This window comes from Oxyura jamaicensis, chromosome 20 (assembly GCF_011077185.1).
Source record: "Oxyura jamaicensis isolate SHBP4307 breed ruddy duck chromosome 20, BPBGC_Ojam_1.0, whole genome shotgun sequence".
NCBI lineage: Eukaryota > Metazoa > Chordata > Aves > Anseriformes > Anatidae > Oxyura > Oxyura jamaicensis.
This window is the reverse complement of record NC_048912.1, coordinates 14944047-14971285: the sequence shown is the minus strand read 5'-3', so window position 1 is coordinate 14971285 and position 27239 is coordinate 14944047. Positions and strand designations below refer to the sequence as shown.

The 27239-nt window shown below is 57.8% G+C and overlaps 2 protein-coding genes across 7 annotated transcripts in view; one reads left to right on the top strand and one right to left on the bottom strand.

Annotated features, from left to right (window-relative positions):
- Positions 1-1550: 1550 nt before the first annotated feature.
- Positions 1551-20841, bottom strand: TPX2 (TPX2 microtubule nucleation factor). Of its 5 annotated transcripts, XM_035344043.1 has the most exons (19): positions 20708-20841; positions 17065-17082; positions 12418-12569; positions 12061-12186; positions 11762-11882; positions 11106-11237; positions 10535-10585; positions 10279-10401; positions 9725-9858; positions 9234-9391; positions 8661-8832; positions 8384-8522; positions 7702-7918; positions 7390-7488; positions 6514-6690; positions 6224-6370; positions 5854-5965; positions 4995-5182; positions 1551-4591 (listed from the first exon to the last, which is right to left on the bottom strand). In XM_035344043.1, exons 3-19 carry the CDS (start codon positions 12518-12520, stop codon positions 4481-4483), a joined length of 2310 nt encoding a protein of 769 aa, XP_035199934.1. In that variant the 5' UTR covers positions 12521-12569; positions 17065-17082; positions 20708-20841; the 3' UTR covers positions 1551-4480. The 5 variants fall into 5 exon arrangements, with proteins under 5 accessions (XP_035199934.1, XP_035199931.1, XP_035199930.1 ...); XM_035344040.1 differs by lacking the exon at positions 20708-20841 and having other exon boundaries at positions 4995-5161; positions 17065-17081; XM_035344039.1 differs by lacking the exons at positions 17065-17082; positions 20708-20841 and adding an exon at positions 14180-14197.
- The window catches only part of BCL2L1 (BCL2 like 1), a 14506-nt gene continuing 7480 nt past the window's right edge, over positions 20214-27239 (top strand). Inside the window, exons 1-2 of one of the 2 annotated variants that reach the window (XM_035344045.1) lie at positions 20214-20305; positions 20480-21127. In XM_035344045.1, the coding sequence (XP_035199936.1) occupies positions 20576-21127 (552 nt within the window). In that variant the 5' untranslated portion in view covers positions 20214-20305; positions 20480-20575. Of the gene's footprint in view, positions 20306-20476; positions 21128-27239 lie in introns of those variants that run through there. The other variant, XM_035344044.1, reaches the window with a different exon arrangement.

The window sequence follows — 27239 nt, the reverse complement described above, 5'->3', positions numbered from 1 at the left end:
GCAGGGGAGAGATGTGGCACTTTCTAGGGGGCTGCAGCTGGAAAGCCTCAGGAAGGAGCTGGTGCTGCCATGCCCTGCCCCAGCTGCGGTGCTGGACAAGCCCCTCTCCGCCCGCTCCCATTGGATTTTCCTCCCTGCTCCCTCCTAGGAGCAGCCACAGCCCCTGCAGGGGCTCAGTCCCACCACGCAAGGAGCTCAGGGTGAGGTTTAAGCCAAGGAGAAAATGAAATGTGGGTGAAGCATGGGGCTGGAGCTGCTTCCCCATGGAGCCTAGCTGATTCCGAAGGCAAGTGCAGCAGCTCCTCAGCAGCAGCAGCCCTGGCATCTCCCTCCAGGATCACACCGCAGGCAGCAGGGGTTGCTCTGAAGGATGCAGCCGGAGGCTCCTGAACAGCCCCTGGGCATCCCCTGCCCCCTGCAGCTCGGATCCGTGGCCTCAGCAAGCCCGGCTCAGCTCTCAGGGGTCTCTGCAGGCAGCAAAGGCAGGGACTGGCCCTTAGCCTGAGGACGAGGTGAGGAGGCAGAGCTCCAAGAGCAGGCACGGCAGAGCTGGGAAGCCAAAAAGGGTTCTTCTAAACCATAAAGGAGGGTGAAGGAAGAGGTGGTTTGGTGCTATGGAGTGAAAACATTTGCAGGCAAAGGGAAATGAGCTGGATGAAGACAGCCCTCTCCCAAGGATGAGCACTGCAGGAAGGCAGCAGCTGCCCGCACACTGGGATTTGGGACACGCTGGCTCAGAAAGCCCCCAGAGGAGCAGCCCAGAGCTCCATGTCCTCGCAGAGCACGGAAGCAAAGCAGGCACCACGCAGGTTTCTCAGGCTGTGGGGTGTTTTCCCTCCCCATTCAGCAGCTCGAGCCAGAGCCTGCGGTGCCTGCAGCTGGAAAACAGGCTGTCCCGGGGCGATCTGGCACAGCCTCAAGCACGCCCGTTCCCTAGCTACGCGGTTGTCACAACCCCGGCAGCACACTTTAACCTTTACGCTTTTCATGGGTAAGGAAGGTTCTGCGCTGGGCTGAGGCCCGTCCGTTCTCCAGGAAACTCTACACCTCGGCTAAATCGAGCAGATGGGGGCCAGGCGAGAGCGACGTCCCCACCTGAGCCCCGGCCACACGCTGTAACACAAGCCGGCCGCGGCGGCCCCCCGGGGCCAACACAGACACGCGGTCAACGGCTTAACTGCTTCCATCAGCGCTCCGGACTTCCCTGGGCGAGCTGAGATCCTGGCTGACAGGTCCGATCAAGGTGATGGGGAGAAGTCCTAGCAGGCAAAAGAAAAGCATCCTGGAGCAAGGCGGCAGCTCGAGAGCAGGCGCTGCCCACAGCATCCCCAGGACGTACCGAGCACAGACCCATGGAGACACAGAGCAGGAGTGAGTCCTGCAACGGCTCTGACCACAGGCACAGAGGCAGAGACAGGGCACTTGGTGCCTGCGGAGGGCCAGGGCACCTCTGCTGCCAGGCACAGCTCGTTCATGTTCGCACCAAGGGGCCAGTGCCGACAGCCCACGACTTACCCCCGCAGAGAAGTGAATGAGAACAGAGGCAGAGGTTCCAAGTGTGATCAAGCCTTTTAATAACAATCTCCATCAGCTAACAGCTTCCAATTCACAGCTGCCCTTCAAGATGAAGTCCAGGAAATATCGCGGCTTAAGTCTTGTTCTAGCCCGAGTTCAGCAAATTACTTCACAGAACAGAACTTAGAACAGCAGAGAGTTTATATTAGAAGTGAAGCTGGGTAAAGTTCTACTTGATTATACCTGATCCCACTCAGCAGCTTCATGAGCAGGACTTAATGGTGAGTTTTGAATATATTTAAAAAACAAAAATATTTTTTTTTTTAAAAAAAAAAAAACAAAAATCACAATTTGAAGTTACAAAACGCACACAAAAAGAACACAGATTTTACACCACTTTGTCATCCTACCCCAACTCTAAAGGCACGTGCTAAAGCTTGGTTAAATCCTGACCTACTGCTCCCCTCCTGTAGCCTTATTCCCCCACTTCCACTCTAGGGGGACAAGCTGGCATCTGCCCATTTCTTTCTTGAAGCCTTAACCAAACCCCTTTGTGACTGCCATTCAGCTCCGAGACATCCCTTATTTACACATTTCCTAGATTAAAGCAGTTTTTACAAGCACGACAACGCTTCCCTCCTAGTTACGAGGGCAGCTTACGCTAAGCACACCACCCAGCTTGTGAGAAGCTGCAGGGTGACTGCCACCAGCCTCGCCAGAAGCCCCCATACCACGCAGGGCAGGGCCCCTTGAGGACCTCTTTCACCAAGTTCACAGTGTATGGGGAATATAAGAGGCCGTGGCTGCAGGAAGAGGTAATATCTTTTATTAGACCCAAGGATATAGCTGGAAAAAAACTGACAAGCTGTCAGGCATATAAACCCTTCCTCAAGGCTGAAGGAGGAGCCATGTAAGGCCACCACGGAAATCCAGTTGCTCCATCATTCACGGATCGATATCTGCTCCAGCTCAGCAGCCTTGTTATCTTGCTTGCCTGCACATTCTTCCACTGCTCAGCAGCACTCCGGCTTTCCTCTGCCTTGCCATGAATATTTACAGCTCCCACTGCCCACACACTGCCTGCTTCACAGGAGCTGGCATTTAAGGCTGCAGAAGTTTCCTTGACTGCACATTCAAGGTCCCCATTTCTCTGTCTAGCAGATCAGATGGAATAGCTCCACTGAGACAGCAACAAGTTTAAGGCAGACTGAGAAAAAAATCCACACACCTTTGGTCAGATCCATGCAAATCTGAGCAGCTCTCAGGAAGAGGATACTTACAAGTTGTTCTTGCTCCTGTCATTCTTGTAAGTTGTGTGCCAGCAGGGCTGTCAGTAGCTACTTGTGACAGCCTCTGTGGCCAGGCTGTTGACAGCATCACTCTGACAAAGCTACCAGCAACATGGGGCTATTGGCAAAATCAGTAAAAAAAAAAAAATGACTTAAGCCATCCTGTACAACTAAGTCAATCTTTCAGGCCCTGTTCTGCCACATACATAGTAAGGTCCTCAGGAGAGAAGGAAAAGCTAAAGCTTAGGCTAGAAGGAGCCTTGCCTTTTAGCTCACCGCTTTGAAGCAGCTCTGCTGCTCCACCACCACTCACTTTTCAGCACTAACATGCTTACACAAAATCCCTTGGTCTTGAGTTCCGTAGTCACTCACTCCCTAACTGCACAATACTTAAAGCTACACAGTCAAACAAGAATCCTCATGGCCTTACACTTTAAGATTCCTTTTCCTCCTTTTTTTGAGGCTGGTGTTCTTTCACAGAATATCATAGAACGGTTTGAGTTGGAAGGGACCTTACAGATCATCTGGCTCCAATCCCCCTGCCATGGGCAGGGAAGCCTTCCATTAGGAGAGCTGGAGTCTAATATATGCCTACAAAACACTTTCTCACTGCTGGCAGTAGATTGCAGCTGCTGTACCCCTCCAGCATTTCACTTTTTAGGGGAATTCCTGCCAAAAAAATCTTCAGGTACAGTAAGTGTTCGTCTTCCAATTTAGCTCACAAAGGGCTTTCTGCCTTTGTCATCTCTCAAGATGAGGGAAAAGCCTACACAGTCGTACAAGTCTTAAAGCCTATTACGCCCCGCTCAGGGAAAAAATCATTCTTAGTGAAGTTTAGTCGGGATTCGATCACCTCTTTAACAATACTGGAAGTTTTGCCCTCTAGCACATTAGAGCATTTGACCTATATTCAGCTCTTCTAGCCACTCTAGACCAGCTGGGAGACAATGCGTCTTTAGCCACGATAGCTGTGCTAGCATGAGCCAGGGAGGCAGCGAACAGAGTCATTTGCCAGGTAACTGATTCCCCAAATAGAATGACTTCAGCTGTAAGACAGCTGAAGGTTTAATGCTCTAATATACACAGGGAACTACTTTAAAGTGTGGGCAAGATTAATATTAGCATTCATCTGAACATCAACAAGACAGACCTGCAATATGCTGGCTTGGGGAAGCCTCAAGTTTTTAACATAACTCAGGCTTGGTAGATACACTAAATGCCTAGAGACAAACTTGAAGTCAGTGCTTCAATGTACAGAGACAAGGCAGCTCTTCCAGATGTGCACATCCCTGTAGCTTCAGAGAGCCCTTTACCAAAAGCTCTCCTGCAGGAAAGGGATTCAACCTGCTATCAATAGACAGCAATCAGATTATGAATTTTTATTTAGTTCAAGTACACAATGTTTGTATACAATATCAAAACCTAGTTTACCTAGTTTAGTCTTTAGAGACCAAGGTGTCTAGATGTGAAGTGAGGCCATGGGGACTGTATGGCACTCCCTGTACGCTGTGCCTCAGCCACCTGTCTCAGCTGGAGTTAAACCACTCAATAGAACAATAACGGAGCCAAGTGTAAGAGTTGAGACTGAGAAGTCACTAAAAACAACTGTTCCCTCTCTGCCTGTCAAGAGTGTGGAGCAGGATGTGCTCTCCCTCCTGCTGTCACAGGGGTGCACGTCAGCACCGGAACCTATCTGAAAAGTTTGGAGACTTCGGCATAGTCAGCGGCTGGTCACTGGCCTTCACTTCTACGTTGCGGTATCTGCGTATGGGATTTGCCTTGTGGACCTGTGAAAACCAAGGACAAAATGAAACAAGTGGCCGCAGCTGAGATGAAGCTGAAACACGCAGGCCAGCCATCAGCGGGATGCAGGCAGGCATCCATCTGCAGGACCACCACTCTGCCCCAGGCACTGGAGCGAGCCACAAGGAGCTCACAAGACACTGTGGGGTTGTGGGTTTCACTAGGATTGTTCTGCTCCAACAACTAGTGTTTACAGCTGAGGCAGCTGATGATTTTCAGGGCTTTTTTTAAAAACAAAACAAAACAAAAACCGCTATGACATTGAGGAGTCAGTTTGTGACAGGGAAACTTGAAAATACCATCTTAAAAGCAACTCAACATTGACATTAGCTCACTTAGTACATTCACACATCCCTTTGGGTCCCTGTTTAGAAATAGCTCACTTACCAGTTCTTGTCTTAGCTTAGCAACTTCTTCCTTTTCACGCTCTTCTTCTCGCTGTCTGGCCTCTTCTTGAAGTCTCTCCCTTCTGGCTTCTATGTTTGCCAATCGTTTTTCAAATTCCTGTCGCTCCTTAGCTCTTTTTTCTGTTGCCAGCTCAAAACTTTCAGGAACTACAGAACCAGAAAGGCTCTCTAAGTTTAGAAATAGAGGGGATAACATTGGTGCAAAGGCAGTCAGGTAAAGCAGAGCAATACTAGTATCAAATGGAAGCCTCACACTGGAGCGCTTCACCTCACAAGGGTGGTTAGTAGACACATTTGGGGTTCATTTGGGGTTCTGGGGAAAATAAAAGCTTACGGCCAAATGCGAGTAGTGTTAATGCAGATGTTACCCTTGCCACAGGTGTCCTCATAGGAGGGAGCAAGCACACAATTGTTAGTACAAACAAGTTTTTAGCTAGTTCCATGCCCTATGAAGTTTCTAGCTCCACACAAACTAAGCTGGAGACGCCTTCATCTTATTACAAATGGGAGGAAAAGACTGACAGCTGCCGCAGAAATGCCATCTGTCTCTACAGGGAGCTCCTTGCATATTATATACCCTTATCCCAAGCTACTGCACATCAATCATCTGCCAATTGTAGCATAGCTGTTAAATACAGCTGCCATGTTAGTGCAGGACAGGGGGGCAGTGGAAACTCTTCCACTCCCTGGGGATACAAGCTGTTAGGGAATTAGTTGATTAAGCGCACAGCAATATTGGCCGTGCTGATAAAGAAAGGCATCAGCAACTCTAACCATCATTTAATGACATCAGTTCCGAGTTATCAACCAAGCCTGTGTAGCAAGTACTTTAACTCTACCTGATACTGGCTTATTTTCCTTTTTAGGCACAAAAGGCTCCTGGTGCACCACTACGTTGGGACGAGCTTTAAAACATGCTGCCTCCTTCTGCCTTTTCAAGTCTTCTTTAAGCTGCATGAGAAGAAAAGCCATCAAGTGCCAGGCATAACTAAAAATATCATCTTCCCCCACCCAGAATTCAGCTCTCCTGACACTGGAAAAGCCAGTTTGGCTTCAAGTCACTCACATAGAAAATATTAGTATAGAAGATAAAGACAAAGCAATTTCGTGCCTGCCAGTTCCTAATTAAACTCAAGCAGGACACTTGCTGCAGTTGAGCTCAACTAGCTACATTAAGTCTGTTCAGACCTGTTATCTTTGCTCTCCTACCTGCTGTTTCCAGCTCTGTAGCTTAGCAGCTCCCCTTTCATCAATCTGTAGATGGAATGGTTCAGGCTGAGTTGGGGTTTTGACCTTCTTTTCTGGCAGCTTCACACGGTCAAAATAAGGCAGAGGTAACGCCTTGAACTTCGGCATCTGAAAGAAAGAGCTTGAAAAATTCCTTGCCATTTCCTCAAAGGCACGAAGCTTTGGGTGTTTAACAGCCAACAGCAGAAAGCAAGTCCTGCAACACCCTTTTCACTTGAGGAGTGGAATACAAGGTAATTTTTAGCTCTTACCTCTTCCTTCTGCAATTCTTCTATCTTTTTCTCTTTTTGTATTAGCCGCTCTCTGTCACGGGAATCAAAAGAGAAAGGGCAAACTTCCACATGCCTCTGTTCTGGCATCTTAGGTTTGAAGGGCACTCCGTAATGTGGCATAGGGTTAGCTTTGATCACAGGCACCGCTTCCTTTTCCTAAACAGACATTAGCGTTAGGATCTGACACTCAGCACTAGACTTTGGATTTTTGCAGAAAAAGGCTACAATTCCTACCACAAAGGCTAGAATTCCTGTAGAAGTCACAACAGCATCAGTAAAACACTATCTTCTTGCAGTATCCAAGTAGCAACAGTTTACAAGCATCCTGAACCAGAGACAAGATTTTTCTCTCTCTAAAGAGCTACTACTTCTAGTACTCAACCAAAATTGACTATATTCTTGAGCCTCCTCTTCATAAGAGGGAAGGGAAGAAAAGCATGAAGTGTTCTGAATCCTGCACCCTACCTCTAGGGTGCTAGAGTAACCGAGGTAAGAAAGGTCACGTGCAATATCTGCCCTTCTCAGCAACAAACAGAGAAGGCCAATGTCCTTTTATCATCTAGAAGCCTAAGCAGGGTTTAATTCCCTCATTTTTAGCAGCAACACCTCAGCCTGGTCAGCAGCCTCACATTTAAAAGAATTATTTTATAAGAGAATTCATTTTTGCAAAGCAAGTAGCAGCAGCTAAGTCTTCAGCAGGGAATGGCACAGAGAAAGGTGACCACCAGGGAACTGCCCAACAGGAGGGCAGGGGTTAGCCAAACCAGAGCATCGCACCCATGGCGAACGCAGGACCGGCTGAGGCAGTCACCACAGTGGGAGAGGAAAGCTTGACTACAGCACACTCACAATTACCTTCTCTTCATCTCTGCTGGATGTTCGGGTTCTGCTTTTCAAGGCAAAGACAGGAGACTTGGGGACTGTAACTGGAAGCACCTTCTTCTCTGGAACACCCTGTTCAGAGAAGTCGGTAAGTGGTCACCCAAGGCAACAAGAAGCGCAACAGAGAAAGCATCTGATATAGCGGTAGGTACAAACTGCAGTTCTCACCTGACCACAGACAACATTTACTGAAAGGTAAATACATAATGCAACACAGCTAAGGACATTTTGAAGCTAATTGCCACCTTAGTCTGAATTCCTGGGCCTGGGTATTATTAAACTTACCACAACGTCCTCCAGGATTTTAGTTGGACACGGCCTGGAATGGAATTCGAAGTGCTCTTCTTCCTGCTGCTTCTTACTCTCACGCTCCTGAATCCTTTTCTCTATTTCCAAATCAAAGCCAACAGGCTGTGTGAGTTCCTTCACTGGGGGTTTCTTGGGCAGGGCTGGTCCACCCTCTAAAATTTTGTGATCAAGCTCCCGTGCTTTGAATTTGTACCTACGCAGGAATAATAGAGAGAGTCACCTAAGTGTTTTATTTAGGTGGCAAAATGCAGCTCCTAACTACTGGCTTCTCACAATATAAGACAGCAATAGTCAGGTACAGGAGCAGTCGTGTTGCACTGCGTGCAGCTCTTGTAACTCCTTTGCTTTTGAAAGAGAAAGGCTTAAGGAGCACCTTACAGATTGCTTTCTTAGAAATCCAAAGCTTTGGCTACAGGAGAGTTTTGAGTGGTACGCAGGCTGTACTACTATACTGGGGTTGCTTTACTAATCACAAGCTATGCCCAAAGATCAGCTTCTCGTTTTGAAGACTACCTTCTGCAAAATTGGCTACCTTTACATCCCTCCATTCATTGCCACAGGCTTATGCACAAGCAAAAGTGTTCCTCAGAAGCGGCATTGCAGATGTTATTTACAGTGCAGTGCAATTCTTAGAGGACTAGAGGCAACGTTTACTTACTGTTGAATTTTCTCTATTTCCTCTGCTTCCAACTCCGCTGCACTCTTGCAGGTGACAGGTCTGAAGCGATGCTTTGTTTGAAGCAGTGGTGTTTTAGGGTTTGTAAGCCGTGCCTTCACCGGCTTTCCTGAGACTGGGCCTAGAAATTCAAGGTACAAAGATGAGCAGTTAATGGCAAGGTCTGCAACAGACACATTATTTGCTCAGCACAGTAACTGAAGCATTTTTTTCTACTCTGTAGATAGATTCCTGGCTGCACATAGCTGAGACTGCTCACCTTCATCAGATTTCCTGCTCCTCAAATGGTAACGAGAGGGTGTACGTTTCTGGAACGCTTCAACCTGTTCAGCAAGGGACACATATTCTGACGTGGTTTCTTCAAGTTTTCTTTTGTTTCCCTGGGACAGATTGAAGGGTTTGGGGATAGTGGGTCCCTTTGGCAGTCGCACCTGGAAACAAAACACAGAAGGAGGCTTTGATAACGCTTCTTTTCTTCACTGATATACAATATCTGTCCCTTCACCATAAAAAAGAAGGCAATGCTACACATTAGACACAACTCAGCTATCTGAACTTGCACATGGCTAGTCACATCAAGAAACTATATGAGGTAGAAGACTGAAGGATGTGTGGTCACCAGTAGATCTGACATTAAAGGGACTTTTTTTTCCCAAAAGTGTCCTTCAGTATCTTGTGGCAGTGCAGACATGCAGTAGACTAACACACATGCACAACACTCGCCTCTCCCATGTATCTACCAGCTAAGAGGGCTGCCAGCAGCACGTGCTGAAGGAGAAGGTTGGTGGTGTGAGGAATCGCTCAGCTGACTGCTGGCAGTACTGGTTCTTACCGGAGAAGGGGGGTGCTTCCTCAGTACTGCTGCAAAATCCACTTCCTTGTACTCATTCTCAGGCTGGCTTTCCCCGTGTTGTTTAATTCTATTATCCGTGCAGAAGTGAAAGTCAATTGGCTTTGTTACTTGACCAACAGCTCTCTTCACAGGTTGTCCTAGGGAAGGAACAGCATGTAAGGTCTGGAAGCCTTTTAGGGTAGGATCAGGGGAGGACTTTGGGGAAAAGAGGCGTTTATTTCTAATAACTTGAGCAGTTTTTGGAGAACTCATCTATAATACTTTAAGACATGACAAAATAGAACTACTTCCAGGCAGTTTAGGGGCAGGTCTACATTAAAGGCTTCCTAGATCCTAATATTAGTACAAAGCCTGGAAGGCCTGGAAGGTTTTCTTCTCAGAGGTACTCATACAGCTCCAGGCAGCACTCTCCTTGTGCTCATGTGCACGAGCCCAGAACAGCTTCAGCTTGCAGTTCAGCCAGAGCTCACCTGCTCCAGCAATAGCCGCTTTCAGGGACTCCTCGTTCTTCTTCCGCAGCTCCATAACCTCCCGCTGCAACTGCTGCATCTTTTCCAACTCCTGCTCTTCTGTACTCTTCAGCTTGCCAGCAAGATTGGTCCTCCTGCAGAAGCACATTAAAGACTGAGACGTGCCTTCCTGCTTCACTGGTTATTGGCATACAGGAACATGTTTATTTCTCACTGCAGAAGCGCCACTCCTTATAAAAATATAATATTCAGAAGAGACCTGTTGGATTGTTTCCTCAGGGAAGCTGGCAGTAATGGACGTCCTACATATCCAATTATTGTAGGCATGCTTAGTCACTACAGAGAACTTTTGCCTCAAATCAAGAGGAAAAGTTTTTATTTGCACAAGAAAAGTTGAAGAGCATTTCATCCTAATATTGTTGCCTTGATTTGGTGTTTACCAAATGCAATACCATCACGTGCTAAATGGGCACTGAAAACATTCTAGCCAGGGCTGTCAGCTCAAGCACCCATCATTAGCAAAGACAAGCTTCAGTCACAAAAAAGCCACGTACTTTAACATCGTTGGTGTGGAGGGCATGGTCAGTTTGCTTTTCCCTCTTCCCGGGGAATGGTCAGGATGATGCAACGGCTCTTTCTTTGGAGATACTCCTGTCAGCTTCTCTCTGCTGCCAGAGCTAAGGTATTAAATTACAACAAACCACCCAGATTAACTGCTGTGCTCTAAGCAAAAGATCACCTGCAGCTCTCACCACCATGCATAACATCCCAACACCTGGTGAGCTCTAAGGTACGCCAGACTGGCCTTACCTCACCAAGGGCCCAGGTAAGGATCGTCTAGCTTTCCCTGGTACTCTAAGGCTGTAGAAGGGAAGATTAATTACTGAGCTTGGGAACTTCAGCTTTTTCCTCAGAGAGGGTAGGAATACTATAGCTCATCCACGTACAACAGTATTGGAAAGATTATTGCCTTTTTTAATCAAATTCCTGACCTGAAGCTTATCACCGTACAGTATCTTCGTGGTTAAGCTAATTTGAGAAATGTTTTAGCTGCAACTCCTCCATAGCTTATGGCTGCCTGATGACCTCCTGATGGACACATTAAGCCTGATTTAAGCTAGCTGACACACACCGAGGATGTAATAAGAAGCTTCAGAAACCCAAGCCTGTTCCATTCATACCTCCACACAGAGCGCTGCCTTCATGTCTTACAGCCACTTTCTCTCATTTATGAGACCAGTAACTGGCATCAGGTTGAGGTCAGCTGCCTCTAAACCTTCTGCACCGTTCTCTGTGAGAAAACCCTTCAGCAAAATGGAAATCCTTTCAAAAGGAAGGCTGTGTCCCCCTCCTCAGTCCCCAAGAGGAGGGCTCTACGTACATTCTCATTTTTTTCAGGGGTGGAACCTCTTCCTTGTTAGCCAATGCAGTAGCATTTTTGTCCACTTTGACCCGTGCTGCCTGTTTGCGCTGCTGTGTTTTTCTCTGCTTCGTAGCTGGTCTTCTGCCCGCTCTAGAATGGAACAGAAAACGGAGGTTTAGCCTTCCCACAGGGTCTGAGAGGGCACAACCCTGTCAGAGCACTATCCAACCCCAATGTGCTCTATGCAAGCTGTATGATTAACCTAAAAATCCAAACGCAGCATGAATTACATCAGTTTTACAATCCCCAAGCTTAATATTCTTTGGTGTATGCGTGTAGAGAGCCCCTTGTATTCATATCAAGAATGAGTTCTGCCCAACTCAGATATAAACAAAGAAACTTCATAAGCCGCTTCAGCTTCAGCTATCCTCGCATTCCAGAAGCTCCCAGTGCTACCAAGTCATTTGACAAGTATGTGAGACGCTGCGTTACATTCCCCCCCTAGAGATTGCCCCTCCTGATTAGCAAGCGGCTCAGCTATAGCAAACATGATCTGTGCCGGAGAGCTCCAGTCTCTTAGGATAACCCCAGAGCAGCCAGAACTGCAAATACTGAGAGCGAGGACCTGCTTGGTTATGCCACCAACTTGCAGGAAGTGAACACAAGTATTTCACCTTTGAGATGCCTCTGCGGGAGCAGCAGCTCTCCAGCTTGTCAGGGACCCAACAACATTCTGAGGAACCACATTGGACTGCACATTTTCTGCTTTACCATCCTCTTCACCACAGGTTTCATCTGAAAAGTGACAAAGGTCAGCTCATATATACACAAAGACCTGTGCTAACGTGATGCCGCAAGGGACCTTGCTAGACAGTATAAGATGGTCCCAAAAGAGCCAGCCCGAGGCCTTTTCACTACCCTAGTGAAAAACAAGAAAAGTTTACCCCCTCCCACCCATCCCATGCCAGCTTACCCATTGTTATTTCTTGTGATGTGGCAGAAGAACAACCAATACCAGGCTTTGAAAAAGCAGGGCTGTTCTGCAAGATCTTGGCCTGATTTTCTGCAGGAGGGACGTTCTCCAGATTTGCTTGCTGGTCTGTGAGGGAAGAGGCTTTCACTACAGAGCCCACATCAGGGGTTTATAACATCGCAGTGGTATCGAGGCATTGTTGAAGCCGTCCATCAAATTACAGATCACAATCAAAGTTTAAATACAGAAAACCCAAGCATGATGAGTGATGCCGCCAACAACTTGGCTAATCCACTGGCACAGAAGCCAAGCCCTCGTCCAAAGAGGAGTCAAATCGAGGAGCAGCAAGCAACTTACCAAACCAGGCGTCTGCATTGTATACGTCATCATCGCTCAAAGTCGCAAAGTTGATGCAAGGGTTTGGGACGTCGAAGGAGTAGCGAGATCCTGGGTGAGACATCTTCGCCTCCGCGCTGTCCCTGGGATCCTCCACTCGCGCCGTTAGAGTCCTTCAGAGAACAAGCATCGGTGAGCTGCTACACCAAATCCCAGCAGAGGTGTCACCTACCCACCCCATTCTCCACCTCCTTCCCTCTTTGTTGTTTCTAGAGACAGATACTGAGATGCTCTTCGGCCCGTTCTCCTGTACCACGATTCACAGCCTCTGGACACAAGGGCTCACAAGCAACGCAGGTTCAAACCCCTCAGAAAGGCCGCATCTTGGAGGCTTCCTTTGTACCTGTAGGTGCTACAAGTACGTTTGCAGAAGGAAGCAAAACACACAAGCTTTTCCAAGTGACTGATTTGCCCTTCCCTCCCTGAGGGCACGCAGGAGTTCTTACTGTCACAGGGTACAGATTTATAGAGCAAGCGCCTGACAACGAGGTGGATTCCTGCAAAGCTCCGTCTTTCTCCCTCAAAGGGCTACAAACAAGAACTAACACCACCAGCGTGCTCTTCTGCAGAGAATATCGATGCTGTGTAGCATCGTTACCGCAAGAAGCGGGAAGGCAGCAGCACCGGCTCCTTGGCGAGGCCCCGGGCACTGCCCCGAGAGGCTGGCCAGGCTGTAAACAAACCGCGTACTGCGAGAGTGTCAAGAACAGTCCCTGCAGTTAATTAGTGGAGCACTGACAGCAGAAGGAATCCCTATGTCAACAGGTGTTATTAAACACGAGGGAACAGGAACAAAGCCAGCAGCTATGTTATAAACCGGCAAACTGCAACAAAACCTTTCTGCAAAGGTGTTTTCGGGGTGCCTCACGCAGCTGCGAGGCAGAGCCCAGGAGGACATTACACAACGCTCCCAAAGGAAATCACCTGGACGCTGCTTTTTGGAGTCTGAGCAATTCTAAAGCAGAGTATTTGCGATCCACGAAGCCTTAGACCTCTCCCGTTGGGCTAGCAGAGCATGCAGGGGTCAACTTGGACAACACGCTCCGTCAATAAGAGCACGTTTAGGAGTAAATCAAAGCAGGATTTGGGAGGCACCGCGGCTGGCTCCAGCCGTCAGCCCCACAGCGAAGCCCCCAGAGCCCCAGCCCAGCTGTGCTGTTAGGGGGAAGAATGCCACCGGAGGAGCATCACCCGCACGGCTGAAGACGGCAGGGTACGACCCAAAGACGGCAAACAGAAGAATCAGAGCCAAAACCAACTGTAACCGAGCTCAAGACACGGCTGGAATCGAATGCTTTCCTACCACCCTCAATCAAGATAAGGTTTCTGTCAACACCATCCACTTTTTTTTAATCAAATGCGTCATCTGCATTCTGCCCTCGCCCTGCCCAGTCCGTCCGCCAAGCCGGGGCTCCGGGCATCGTGTTTCACAGCGACTCGTGTCGCTGCCGGGCTGCTGCAGGCCTGGAACACTTCACATTCGGCAAATCACTTCCAACTTTTTACCGTGCAAAGCCCCTGTTCTGCCCTGGCGTCCCCCAGGAGGGACGCCTGTCGCTGAGCCCCTCGGACTGAGCTTGAGGAGGCGGCCACGAGAACAGCAGGAGCGCATCGAGACCAGGCTTCCACACGTCTCTCGTGGGATGCCAGAAGTTATTCCGAATGAACCCCAGAGCCTGTTTCAGCCAGAGGAACTCACGGCATCCCCTCTGCAACTCCCTACCTGTCCCCCAGGTCCTGTGCTGAAGGAGAATCGCTGGCAAGCAGCAGGTGGCTGGGAGGCAGCTCGCTGCTCAGCCCCCGGCTGCCTGGGGCTGGGAGAGCCCAGTGATTTACTGCCGATATCCTCACTGCAGCGGAGCCTGAAACCAAAACGGGCTCAGCCAAGCTCAGCTCAAGGTCTGCTGCCTCAACGCATTTGAAACACCCGATGGCAGTTTGATGGCAGAATCGCCGTCGTCTCGGTCTTTGCTTTGAAGACAGGAGGCAAGGTGCAAACATTTCTCCCTGTTAATAAATTTCACCTCACTGCAGGCACAGATTGTGGTTACCAGCTGCAGGCACGCCAAAATCCTTCGTTAAACCACGCCATAAGGAAGGGAACCCCGCTCCCCGCACCCCTCAGCTCCCGCGCTGACACCGCTGCTCACAGAGCCCGCGGCCCCTCCTGCGGTGGGCTCAGCAGGATCAGCTCCCGCCCGGGTCGCAGCTGGCTCAAGAGGAGCACGGAGGAAGGAGCATCAAAGTCCCCTCGCCTTGAAGAGGGGCCCAAATTAACGCGATGAAGGCGACCACACAGTAACACCTTACTTCTCCTCGCCAAGCCAGGCCGCGGACAGGGCCCCTTCGGCAGTGCCCAGCCCGGGGCTCCCCGCACACCGCGTTGCCTTCGAGTAACTGCACACGTTCCAGAAGAGTGCCTTGGCCTGCATTAGGGCAGTTGGCTTTGAGAAGGGCTTGAGCTGAACGGGAACAAGCATTCCTATCCCAGAATAAGACCGATCCAACGGCGGGCGCAGGAGGTATTTTGAATAACTTCACACCTCGCTCCAATCCAAATGAGCTTTGAAACACTGACGTGATTCCACCCGGACCCGCTCGGCCTCTTTGTTTCGATGTAGTAGCCAATTTCCAAACACATTTTGGCTGGACAAGGCCCGAGAGGAATAACTCCAACAAGACCTAGCGCTGTACCGGCCTAGCTGCAACAGGCGGAACTCAGCACCGAGCACGTGGTGAGGGGACGCTTCAGGATAATTGTGGTCTAACTAAAAAAGCCTCTCGCTTTATAGCAGCGGCCCGGCGGTCATCAAGAAACAGCGACAGCACCGCTGGGGACAAAGGAGCCTCCCAGCCCTCGTGGTGCAGAGGGGAAGCGGAGCTGCAGGGGAAGAAATCTGCTGTCCGAAGGAGAGCGTGGAGGAGATCGGTGTTGGGGTGACAGCAAGGGCCCGAGGGAAGCCTGTTCTGTCTTGCGATGTAATCGGACGTGCCCCTGGTCAACCACCGTGCCCCCACGTTCCGCAGGAGCTCCATAAGCTACGGATGTTACTTACAAACCCTACCAGGTTTGGAAAGGGGGAAAAAATAGCAGCAGATGCACAAAAAGGATTTCCCGAGTTCCATCAGGATCTGAAGCCGGGGGAATCGCGTGCCTGGAGACCCAAGAGGGATGAGGAGTGAGCAAGAGAAGGCCCCTGGGGGCTGAGGGAGCTGCACAGCGCCTCGCTGCAGCGATTCCAGGGCCTCCTGCTGGTGCCTGCCGTGTGAGCAAGGACCACCACACCACCAAGGCGGCTCGTTTAGTTCAGCCCAGCGGCTTCTTCATCCTCCCGCAGCACGAGGCTTTCCTCCCCTCTTACAGGGAGGATGATCCGAAGTTTCCAGATGCTCTCCACTGGCCGATATACACAGAGGACCATCACAAAGGGCTGCAGGCTGCCTCCCCAGAGGCACAGCCCTGCCAAAGCCTCGCGGAAGCTCTCCCACCCTGAGCTCCTCCCGCACGCCGCCAGCGGCACCCTCGCTTTTTCCCCGGTGGGGTTAAGCGAACACCTGTAACCGTTCTGGATCCGCAGCTTCTCTTCCCTCTCCGGTTTTCCTCCCCCAGCGCTCAAACGCGAGGTTCTGCGGCACAGAACCGATGCTGAACCCATCGCCCCGGGTACGCGGCAGCATCGCGGGATGCCCAACCCCGGGCTGTCGGACCGCCCGGCCCCACCGGCGGCTTCCCCCGACGAAGGGGCAGCTGCAGCCCCCCCCCGCTCCCCCCCCCCGAGCAGCCGTCCTCCCCCCCCCGAGGGGCTCCCAGAGCCGCCACCCGCAGGGAGCAGCCCCGACACCTCGCCGGGCGTAACGGAGCTCCGAAAGGCGCGGGGACAGCGGGCGCTAAGAGCAGCCGGTGAGGGCGGCGCGGGCCGCCTCGAGCTGGTGCAGCCTCTCGTTCTCACGGCAGTGAGCGCTCCTCCCGTTCAGCCGTGAAACACCGGCGGCCTTGCCGTTATCCCGGTTACCTTCCCTCCCCCCCCGTCCCTTCCGCGCTCCCCTTAAGGAGCGAGGCTTGCTGCGGGCAGGAGGTCTGTAGGGGAAAGAGGCTCCGCGAGGCACGGTGCCGCGGGGTCGGGGGCTCGGTGCGAGCACGGGGCTGCTCCCCGCAGCCCGGCCCGCCGCGAAGCCCCGGTCCACCAGGAACCGCCCGCAGCCCCGGGGCCCCGCTTCGCTATCGCCCGAGGCCTCTGTCTGCGGTCCCGGAGGACGACTCAAGGGCCTGAAGCCTCGGCCTGGGCCCCGCCAGCAGCCACCGGGCCGGGCTGCGGCCAGAACGGCACCACCGGGGCTCCTGGCCCCGTTCCTCCCGCACCACCGGGGCGCTCCCGGTCCCCGCCACGGCTGGCGGCTGTGCAGAAGTTGGGGCCGGGGCCGCGTTACCGAGACCCGAGCTCAGAGAAGGGCCCGTGGCCAGAATGAGGCAGCGACCTGGACACCAGGACCGGGGACGGCACCGGTACGGCACCGGGAAGCGGAGTGAGCCGAGCGCAGATCAGGAGAGCCCCGGTCGGAGGTGCTGCAGCCACCTCGGCCCCGCCGAGCCCCGCGGCCACCACTCACCTCCGCACCGCGGCCGCCCTGCGCGGCGCCCCCGCCTGCCGCCGTTAACGGATTTCAAACGGGGCTCCGCCGTCCGAACCAGCCAATCAGCGCCCGCCGCACGCCCTCGCCGCGCGCCGATTGGGCGAACCGCCGCCAGGCCGCGGAGACCCGGATGTGCCGGCCCGCCGCGAGGAGGGTGACGGGAAATGTAGGGCCCAAGCGCGCAGCGTAGTATACAGGACGAGGGAAGCAAACGACAACTCCCATAATGCATAGGGAGAGATGAGCTTAGCCAATCCGGAGGGACAGCGCTTTGAGTGATGTCCCGAGACAGCCTATCAGCTGAAGGGAGGCGGGCCTCCCCGCCAGGCCCCGCTCGGGGGCCGCGGCCGCCCCCTGCGGGCTCGGCAGGGCCCAGGGCGCCCGCCCGGCGGCACCGAGGACCGAGGATGCTCCGTTGTGAGCCCAGCTCTGCCCGTAGAGCTGCCGGGACAGAGCCAGCGCCTTTCCAGGAGCGCCCCAGCTGCCGGTACCGGGGCTGCGCGGCCGCCATCTCCAACGGCTCGGGGCAGACACCCGCCTGCCTCCCGCTACGGGGCCTGGCGGCGCTTCCTCCCGCTCTGCCCGCTGCCGCTCGTTCCTCACGAGGCGATCGGCTCCCGAGCGAGGCAAAAAGCTGCCATCACCCGGCTGATTGCCTCCCGAGCCAAGGCAGCCGGGCCTCCTGCCCCCTGTGGGGGACCGAACCAGGCCTCCCGCCCCCCGGTGGAGCCCGTTCGGCTCCCTCCCGCTCTTTGGAGCCACGAGCCCGCCCGTGGCTGCGGCCCTACAGAGGCCACGCGGCAGGCAGCGGGACGTCGAGGACCCGCAGGGCCACGCGGCCTCCTCCCGCCGCCTCAGCCCGGGGCCCACATAGCCCTCACCTGGGCAGGGGCACGGGGCCACCTCGGGCTACGCCAGGGCCCGAACGGCTGCTCGGGGGGGACGAGGCGCTGCAGGCGGGGAGGGCTGGGGCTGGCTCCCGGTACACCGGCACCGCGGCCCCGATGCCGCCAGGGGGCGCCCCCACCCCGCCCGGCCGCGGTCCGGCCGCGCCTGCGCAATGCCGCGCCTGCCCCGCCCCTCCCGCCCCCTCCCCTGGGCGCATGCGCGCTGCTCCGCACCGGGCCTCGCGCTGCCTCGCGCATGCGCAGCGCCCCCGCCCGCCCCCTCCCGCCCCGTCGCACCCCCCCGGAGCGCGGCGGCCGCTGGGCGGTGATGCGGAGCGGGGCCGGGCTCTGCTGAGCGGGCCGAGGCCCGGCGGGGCTCCCGGCGGCTCCCCGCATCGCTGCCGGCCGGCCGACCCGCGGGGCTGGGGGGGCGGTAGCGGCCCGGAGCCTGCGGCGGGCGCTGAGGTGAGGGGCGGAGCGGGGCGGGCCGTGAGCGACAAGCGGCTCAGCCAATGGGAGCGGCCGGGCAAGGGCTACGCCCACGAGGGGCGATCCTGGCGGGTGATTGGCTGTGGCGGGGAAAGGGGGGCGGGACTAGCGGCCGGCCTCGTGCGGGGGCCCCGTGCTCGCCGCCCCGGGACCCGGGGGGGGGGGGGGGCCCGGACCCGGCGGGGCCGGGCCCAGTTCCAGGCCCCTTATTATAGTCCCGGGCCCCCGGGGGGTCCCCATTGCCACCCCCCCGGGCCCGTGCTACCGGCTCGTTACTGGCCCGGTGTCCACCGGAGCCGGGCCCGAGGCCGGGCCCAGCCCCGCCGCGTGCTCAGGGCTCGCCCCGGGCCCTCCGTTCACCCCCCGGTGTTGCTGCCCCCGGATCATGACCCTCACCCTAGGGCCCCGGTGACCCGGGCTCGTTCGTCCCGGTGAATCCGGGAGCCCCGGGGGCCGTGCTCGGTTTTCAGCCCCCCTCCCGCTGGCACCGGGGCCGAGCCGCCCGGTGACGCTGCCGGCGCCACGCACCGGGCGTTACGTGCGGCCGAGCCCTGCCCGGTGCTGAGTCACGGCCCTGGTTTAGGCAGGAAGGCCCCAGCCGCACGCAGACACCGTTCGCCCAGCCCCCAAACCACCGGGCACCGAGCGGCTCCCGGCTCCTTCCTGCCCCCCGCGTCTCGTTAAATCCATCCCTGAAGACACAAACCGAGCCCTGGCACCGGGATCCGCCGTGAATCCGGGCCCCGGGAAGGCTGACGAGACTCGGCCGAGCTCGGGGGCGGGCACGGAGCCGCCTGGAAGCCCCCAGCAGGGTGGGCGGCAGCGGGCAGGGGCTGGGAGCACGGCGAGGGTGGGGTGGGAGCGCCGTGGGAGGGCCGGGAGCTGCGTCCTGGCAGCGTCGCCTTGCTCTGATCCAAACTCTCTGAACGCAGCTGGTCCCGGAGCCGAGGGGAGCTGAGATTTGCCAGCCCTGAGCTTTTTTTTTTCCCCCTCTCCCTGCGGCTTTCCTCCGGGGGTGAGTACAGCAGCACGGCCGCGGTGTCCCTGCAGCCCGCGTCCTGCCCGCGGTTGGGATCCCTGCGAGAGGAGAGGCTGGGGGGGAGCAGCCCCCTTCCGCCTCGGTGCGGGGGGAGTGCAGCTGGGGGAGGCTGGCTCCTGGTAAAAACGAGCACAGAATAAATGCCTGGAGCTGGGGGGGGTGCTGGGTCCTGCCGGTGGCTGGGTTACCTGCTGCCTTCGTGGGTGGGGGGGGATGGCTGGGGCCTCTGCAGCAGGAGCAGAACGTTCAAAACGTGACCGTGGAGACCTCTGGCAATTTAAATAACGTTCCGAACCTTATTTCCCCAGCAGCGGTGGTGTGGTCTGTGCGTAGTAGCAGGAAGCCTTGCGAGGAGCTCTCTGGGGGCTGGTCCTGGTCCTGCCGTATTTCCAGGTGGGCATCTCACGCTGTGTGGCCCCTGCCTGCGACCCCCTGCACCAACCCCCCCCCCCCGGGGGGCTCCCTGCTTCTCACATGGGGCTTTTAAGGGACGCTTTGCCCCCTGCCCTCTGCCCCTTCGGGGGCCCGGCAGCGAGACACGGATGGAGACGGGGACCGGGGGGGGGGGTCGGCCGCACCGTGCCCGGTTCCAGCCGCTGCAGCCGTTGGGCAGCGCCACCGGGCGGCCTCCTCCGGCTCCGTTGGGCAATCCCGGGGGGGGGGGGGGGGGGGCAAAAAACCCGGCCCTTTAAAGGGGGGGGGCGGGGGGGGGGGCCGCCTCCGCCTCCGCGGCGCTCCGGGACTGGCGGAACGGGGCCGGGGCCGCCCGCAGCTCCCGCACAGCCGCGGCCGCCCGCACCCGGTGAGCCCCGGGGCTGCGGGGCCGGGGGAGGGCTCCGGGGGGAGGGGGGCTCCGCGGTGGGTTCGGGGCTGGGCGGGGGGAGCTCGGCAGCGCTAAGCTGCGGATGCGAGCGGCGCTGGGCTGCCGCGTTAACCGTTTCTCTGCCTCCTTCCTCCGGCGCGTGGCTGTGCAAAGGTCAGATGCTTTCGCCGCCCCGAAGGAGCCGCCGAGGGTGCTGATCTGCTCGTGCTCCGGACCATGGACTCATTGAGGGCAGCCCAGGTGTGAAAAATGTCCAGCAGCAACCGGGACTTGGTGATTGACTTTGTTTCCTACAAGCTGTCGCAGAAGGGCTACAGCTGGAGCCAGCTGGAGGAGGAGGATGAGAACAGGACTGACTTCGCAGCGGAGGCCGACATGGACGGGGTGCTCAACGGGAGCCCGTCCTGGCACCCGCCCGCCAGCCAGGTAGTGAACGGCGCCGCCGTGCACCGGAGCGGCCTGGAGGTCCACGAAATCGTGCAGTCGGCCGCCGTCCGGCAGGCGCTGCGAGAAGCGGGGGATGAGTTCGAGCTGAGGTACCGCAGGGCCTTCAGCGACCTCACCTCCCAGCTCCACATCACCCCCGGCACGGCGTACCAGAGCTTCGAGCAGGTGGTGAACGAACTCTTCCGCGATGGAGTGAACTGGGGGCGCATCGTGGCTTTCTTCTCCTTCGGAGGGGCGCTGTGCGTCGAGAGCGTCGACAAGGAGATGCGGGTACTGGTGGCACGCATTGTGGCGTGGATGACCACGTACTTGACCGACCATCTAGACCCCTGGATCCAGGAGAACGGCGGATGGGTAAGAGCTGCTCTCCGCGGGGTGGGGAGGGGGGGGGTTGGCTCCCTGCGGCCCCCCAGCTCGAGGCCAGGCGGCATTGGCCGAACCGAGCTCCCTGCGGCATTTGTGGTAGCGCCTGGCCAGGCCATCAGTGGGTGCACGGCCTTTCCCTTCGTGTTCCCAGTGCTCTGCCACAGGAGCGCCGGTCCGCCGCGATGAAACAAAGAGTTGGTGCTCAGATCCGTCCTTCCTCATCCTTTTTTCCCCTCCTTCTCCCTGGCTGTTACATAAGAGACCCATTTTCCGAGAGCCTTTGGAAACGTCATGTCATCCAAGCTCGTTCTTCGAGCGGCAGCCCTTGCTCTCGGGCACCTTCCCCGTGTCATTGAACAGCGGGGAGCGGCGCTTCCTCCTCCTCCTCCTCCCTGAGCTGCTCCGGGCTGGCCTTGTGGCCTGCTGGGGGTAACAGCCACTTCTCCATTCTGGAGACAGGACGTTCCTCGTCCTCCGCTGCGGTCGCGGTGAAGCAAATCCTCCGGCAGGTCCCCGGGGGTGGCGCTGGGGCAGCTCCACCCGAGCCGGCGGGGTGCGAGGCTCAGTGCCCAGGAGCTGCTGCTGCATCCTCGGCTGCCTCCCACCCTGCTGGGAGCTGCCGGCTGCCCCCGCGGGTTAGGTGTTAAGGTGAACCGGCGCTTCTCCAGGAAGCATTCCTGAGATGCCTGCTCTGCCAGCGGGAGCCACGGGGCCTGCAGGTGTTGGAGTTGTCTCTGTGCCTCCACGTCTGCGTCCTGGGGATTCCCTGCGGGGGTAACCTCTGCTGGTGCCCACTGGAAGGAGCTCACGCTGCCAGTTGTTAACATCTGAACGTGGGGAGTCGGTGGGGAACACCCCCCCCCCCCCACCCCCTGTGTGCTGGGAGCTGAGGCCCTTGAACCCCAGGAGCCCCTCGGGGCCCCCCAGCTCCCTGTGCCGACCCCCCGGGAGCAGCGGGAGCACCCAGGGCGGAGCGGGAGCACCCAGAGCTCAGGAATTCCTGGAATGTGGCCGGCCTGGGGCACTGCCTGGGTGGGGCTGCCTGAGCAGCCTCCGAGGTTTCGATTCATAACCTGGGATCTGCAGGCTGCTCCGGCTGGCCATCAGCGCTCCGTGGCGCAGATAACCCCGGCCAAACAGCCGAGTTCCTTCCCCCCTCCCTCCGGTTTTTAAAGCCCCAGATTAGGCTTGGAATTGAGCGATCAAATGGAGGTTTCCAAGCCAGGGTGGCTGTTGCTGTTAGTGACGGGTTGGGTTGTATCCTGGAGACCCAGGCGATAATGCAATCGGATTTTTTGTAAATGAACTCTCGGGGGGGATTTAGATTAAATCACTGGTGGAAAATCACTGCTCCCTGCTCGCGGGGAATGGAATACCTCCTCCCACCCCACCCCACCCCCAACCAACAATCGCAGTTAAGACTCCTCATTTTTTTTTGTGTGTGCGTCTGCCTCTAAATTCATTGTTTGTAGCAAATATTTGCTCAACAGATTGCAGGAGGGTCGCCCTTGCTCCCTCTCCGACCCGCCCACCCGCTCGGGCTTTGAAGATCTCCGCGAACTGCGCTTCGCCCCCCCCCGGGGGGGAGCAGCCCTGCTCTGCTCCCAGCCTGACTGCGCTGCCGGGGCCGTGCCGCGGCTCGAGCGGAGCCGGGTGCCGCAGCAGAGGGGGATCCAGGCGGGGGGATCCAGCTGCAGGAACAAGCCGTGGTTTGGGAGCGCGGCTGGCGGGGACGGAGCGCGGCTCCACCGCAGGTGTCGCCCAGGCGGCACGCGGAGGAAGCTGGGTTTCGCCCCGCACCGGTGGGACCAAGCGGGGCGCAGCGTGGCCGTGGGGGTGCAGGCCTGCCTTAGGGGAGGGCAGAACTGGAGAAGCCGTTTTTTGAGGGAGGAGGAATGGCAAAACTCAGCGCGTGGTGCTGGCACGGGTGTATTTTGTCGCGTTGTCTGGCCCTGCCTTGGTTTCCCCCCTCTCTCAGCAGTCTGCCGCCGAGGAAGCGAGCACGAGGAGAGCCTGAGGGGGTTGAATAATAACCAGCCCTGGGCTGAAGGGGGCTGCTGCCCCGCGAGCTGTCAGAACCCAGCAGCACGCTTTCTGGAGGCAGATACTTTGACCTGGACCAAGTCCCAGTGGCCGTAAACTTTAAACAGGAAGGGCCAGCGGTGATCGGAGGCATCGCGGGGTGTGGAGAACCCTGGGGAGGCGGAAACCCAAGGTGCAGGGGACAGCGCGTGGCAAGCAGCGGTGTGCTCCCCGTGCTTCGTGTGCTCGAGAAGGGGAACTGGGCAGGAGGCCTCGCCCGGCTGTGACAGCCCTGGGTGTCCTCCTGCCTTTCCCTCCAGGCTCCCTTCGGAGCGGGGCTAAAAGCCGATGTTCTGGGGCCTTGGGGCGGGTCTGTGAACGTAGAGGCGAGGGCTTTCCTCTTTGCGGAGAGGAAGAGCGAAGGCTTTGCGTCAGGCCAGGTCTGAAAGCCTGCAGGACCCAGCGGGCAGCCCGCAAGGCCCCAGTCCCGGCGGCCCGGGCTGGCCGAGGGGCAGGGACCGTCCCCAGGGAGCCCCAGGCTGCCGGTGGTCCCGCGTGCCGGGACGGACGCGTCGCGGTGCTCTGCGCTGCGCTGGGAGCGTGCGGCTCTGTTTGGGGAAAACCCTCCGAAGATGTCAGTGCAGCAAACTCCTTTTCTATCTTCTTAATTTTTTTTTCATGAATGGTAGGAAATGACTCAGGCCGTGTCATATGACAGAACGCAGCTGGGATTTCGCCCTGCGCTCTCGCTCCAGCCGTCGCAGTGGTTTCAGGTTGAGAGCTAGGCTTCAGTGACCAGCTCTCGAAGGGCTTCTTGGCCCCGTGCGGCTTGCCCAGGTAAATGCACACACCTCCCCCCGCACCCATCTCCTTCTGCAGAGCCCGGCCGCCCCGAGATCCTCGTCAGCCCGAGCTTGTCGGGCTGTGCACGTGTAGGTCTGAGCTGTGCGGCTGTGTGCAGACGTGGCGAGGAGCCCTGGCACGCGTGGCAGAGGCACAGCTGTGCCCTGTGCTCCGTGGGGGCCGCAGCCACCTTCGGGTGCCGGCTCACGGCCCTGCTCCCCTGACGCCGCCCGAGTGTTCCCACGCGGCTTTTGGGGTGTCCCGGCACTGCTGCGCCCCGCTGAGCTCTCAGCCAGCCGTCAGTGCCGTGTGTTGCCCGGTGCATGGGGAAACTGGCTGCGGGAGGGGACAGGAGGCAGCCGGGGATGCTCTTTGCTTTCCGCCTCGTCCTGTGGTTGTTTTACAGCCCGGACCCCTTGCTGCTGGGACCGTGCCCCCGTCGTCACCACCCGCTGGGGATGGCAAAGCGCTCTGCCCGTACGGGCTGCCCGGGGCGGGACAGCCCGCTGCGTCCCGGTGTCCCCCCCCAGCTGCCGGAGGTCCCTGCTGATCGCTGGCAGCTCCTCAAGCTGGCTGGGAACCGGGAGGTTTTTCTGCAGCCCTCCAGGAAATGCCATTGGAATGACTTCCCCTGCCGCTTCCTGCCCGGCCATGGCAGCGTTCCTGCCGCTAGGCCACGCAGGACGGGAGGCCGCCTTTCCAGAGCTCTGCCTTTCTCCCCATCTGCTTGCTTCTCCTCCTGCAGGGCCCGGGCTGTTCTCGCTACCCCTGGGCGCGTGCTGGGGTTCGACTGCGCTCCTCGGGTCTGGGATTAGAGCAGGCACCTGGGAGGCAGCGCCGCGCTGCGCTGGCCGTGACTCGGAGCGCTGCGGCGCAGGGGGTGGTGGCGTTTCCTCCCCTCCCAGGGGAGGCTGTGGGAACTCGTGAAGCGCTCCGAGACGCTTTAATCCCAAGAGCTGCGGCGCTTAAAGAACACCTGTGAAAGCGCTAACAAACCGCTCCGCGTTCGCAGCTGCTCCGGGGAGCGTTCGTCCTGATCCAAAAGGGAGCCGGGTCCCGCCCTGAGCGCCGCCGGGGGCCTGTCCCATTTCTGGGGCCGCGTCACATCCCGGAGAAGGAGCGGGGACAGCAGCGGGCCCTTGGCCCTGCGGAGCTGCAGCTCTCTGTGTCCGGCTGAAAAGGACGCGCGGCTCCCGTGAGAGCGGGGCTGCGCGCGCAGCCCGTGCCCGGCCTTAGCCTGGTCGCTGCTTCAAGGCCTTCGCTCCTCGATTTTTACCGAGCTGCCGGAGGCCGGCAGCGCGGTCCCCAGGGAGCGTGTCCCCTGCAGCCGCTTCACCACCAGCTGCGAGCCAGAGCAGTCCCAGCAGAAGGGGAGGGACGGGTCTCGGCCGTGGGAGCGCACCAGACCTGCTGAGCCCGGGGCTGGGGCATCGGTGGTGCTCGCTGACAGGGAAGGGAGTCACGGAGCTGGCGGGGTCGGAAGGGGCAGGGGGAGGCGGCTCTCTGCCCGGTGACCCCGCAGCGAGGCGCGGGGGCGATTCCCTCCCGGCTGACTCAGGGCGAAGGCACGCGCCCTGTGCCCTGCTCCAGGCCGTGGCCTCCTCCACCCTCCCGGGAGGGATGTCACCCTCAAACACCATCGTTCCCCGTGACTAAAGACGACTGATAACAGAGGCGTGAAGGGGAAGCGGTGTCCCTCTGTGCCAGGGCACAGGCCTTGGACTGGGGGGGGGGGGAAACCCAGCTCCTCCTCCCTGTCCCCACCTGGGGGGCCCTGCGGAGAGGTGGCTGCTGCCGCAGGAGCTCCGAGGCTGTGCTGCTGAACGCCCTGGGGATGCCCGGGACCGGGCTTTGGGGACGCACTCGCACCACGTGTGAGAGTTTCCCCTCCGGGGGCCGCGGGGTGGCCCCGGGGGGTTGCTGGGAGCGCTCGGGTGGGGAGCGGGGTCACGCTCTGCGGCACGGGGCGAGGGCACGGGGGGCTGGCGGAGGCAGAGCCGTTAGCAGATGGCTCCAGCTGGGGTTACGGGGAGCAGGTGTGGGTTTCGGGAGGCGGCGTTCTGAGAGAGATGTCAGTTGTGAACCCAGGAGGCTGAGCCGCGGCTGGCGCGCTGGGGAGCCGTGACCTAGTTGCGCTGTCAAAACGCTCGTTTTTATTTATTTTTAGGTGTTTCGCTGATTTTATCCTCACGTTTAATTTAGCCAGCAAATAAAAATAAAAACGCAGGGGCTCGGTAACGGGAAACCCGGCGCGCTCAGCCGTCGGCCTGCGGGGCAGCCGGGGCGGGAGGAGCGGGCGCGATGCGGAGCGTCAAGCAGGGAGCTCCCTGCGGCCGCCGGGACCACGGCAAGGCCGTGCCCTGCCGAGGGGAGCTGGGGGAGCAGGGGCTCGAATCTCCTCGCAGCTCTCCAGCAGGAGCTGTGCCGGCCGCTGTCCTGGCAGCCGTTTGCCCCGCGTGCCCACGGCAGGGCGATGAGCTGCGCGTGAGCAAGGCGAAGTTTCGGGGGGCCGTGCGATTCCCTCGGGGAGAGCTGCTCGAGCTCATGGCATTATCCTCCTTCCTGCTCAAGCCTGCGTTTGGGCCGTGTCTGCAGACGCAGCTCCTGCTTTAAGCAGATCCAATTAGCGGCAGGCTGCCGGCAGCAGCTCGGGGAGGTCGCCCTTGGGAGCAGGAGCCCTGGGGCAGGGAGGGCGGGCTGCCCCTGCGCCCTGGGCTGCCTGACCCGGGGTAGGGTCCCCCTGGCTGCTGCTGGCCCCGTGCTCCCAGGGCTGACATCAAGAACCAAAGTGGGGCCACTTGGCTGCGCGAGGGGGCTCCGAGAGCCTTGCAGGGCCGAGGCAGGGTGAGCTGCCCGGGCTGGGACCAGTTCCCGGAGGCAGGACCGCGTGTGTGCCCCCGCGGAGGCAGCCACTGGAGCTGGCCTCGACCTGGTGGCCGCTCCCTGAAGGAGAACGGAGGAATTCGGGGACTTTCTCCCCCTCTGGAGGGCAGAGGGCTCTGTGGAAGGCCACGAGACTGTCCTGGTCTGGTCCGTGTGCACCTAATGCTGTGCCTCAGTCGTTCTCCAGGCGGTGCTGGTCCCAGCTGCACATCGCTGTGCTTCTGTCACGACCTGGGCTGGCAAAGGGGCCCGACGAGTGCCGTGCGTGACTGCTGCACGTGCTGCTCGTGGCCAGCTGGCTCGCGGCCTGGGTCAGGACCAGGAAGCAGGGGGTGGCCCAGGGCAGTTCCTG

Coding starts and splice junctions, on each gene's coding strand:
- TPX2 (XM_035344043.1), bottom strand. CDS start 12,520: ATGTCTCACCCAGGATCTCGCTACTCCTTCGACGTCCCAAACCCTTGC. Junction 9,859..10,278: donor TCCACACCAACGATGTTAAA/GTACGTGGCTTT, acceptor GTGCTTCTGCAG/GAGGACCAATCTTGCTGGCA. Junction 7,919..8,383: donor GAAATAGAGAAAATTCAACA/GTAAGTAAACGT, acceptor ATTCCTGCGTAG/GTACAAATTCAAAGCACGGG.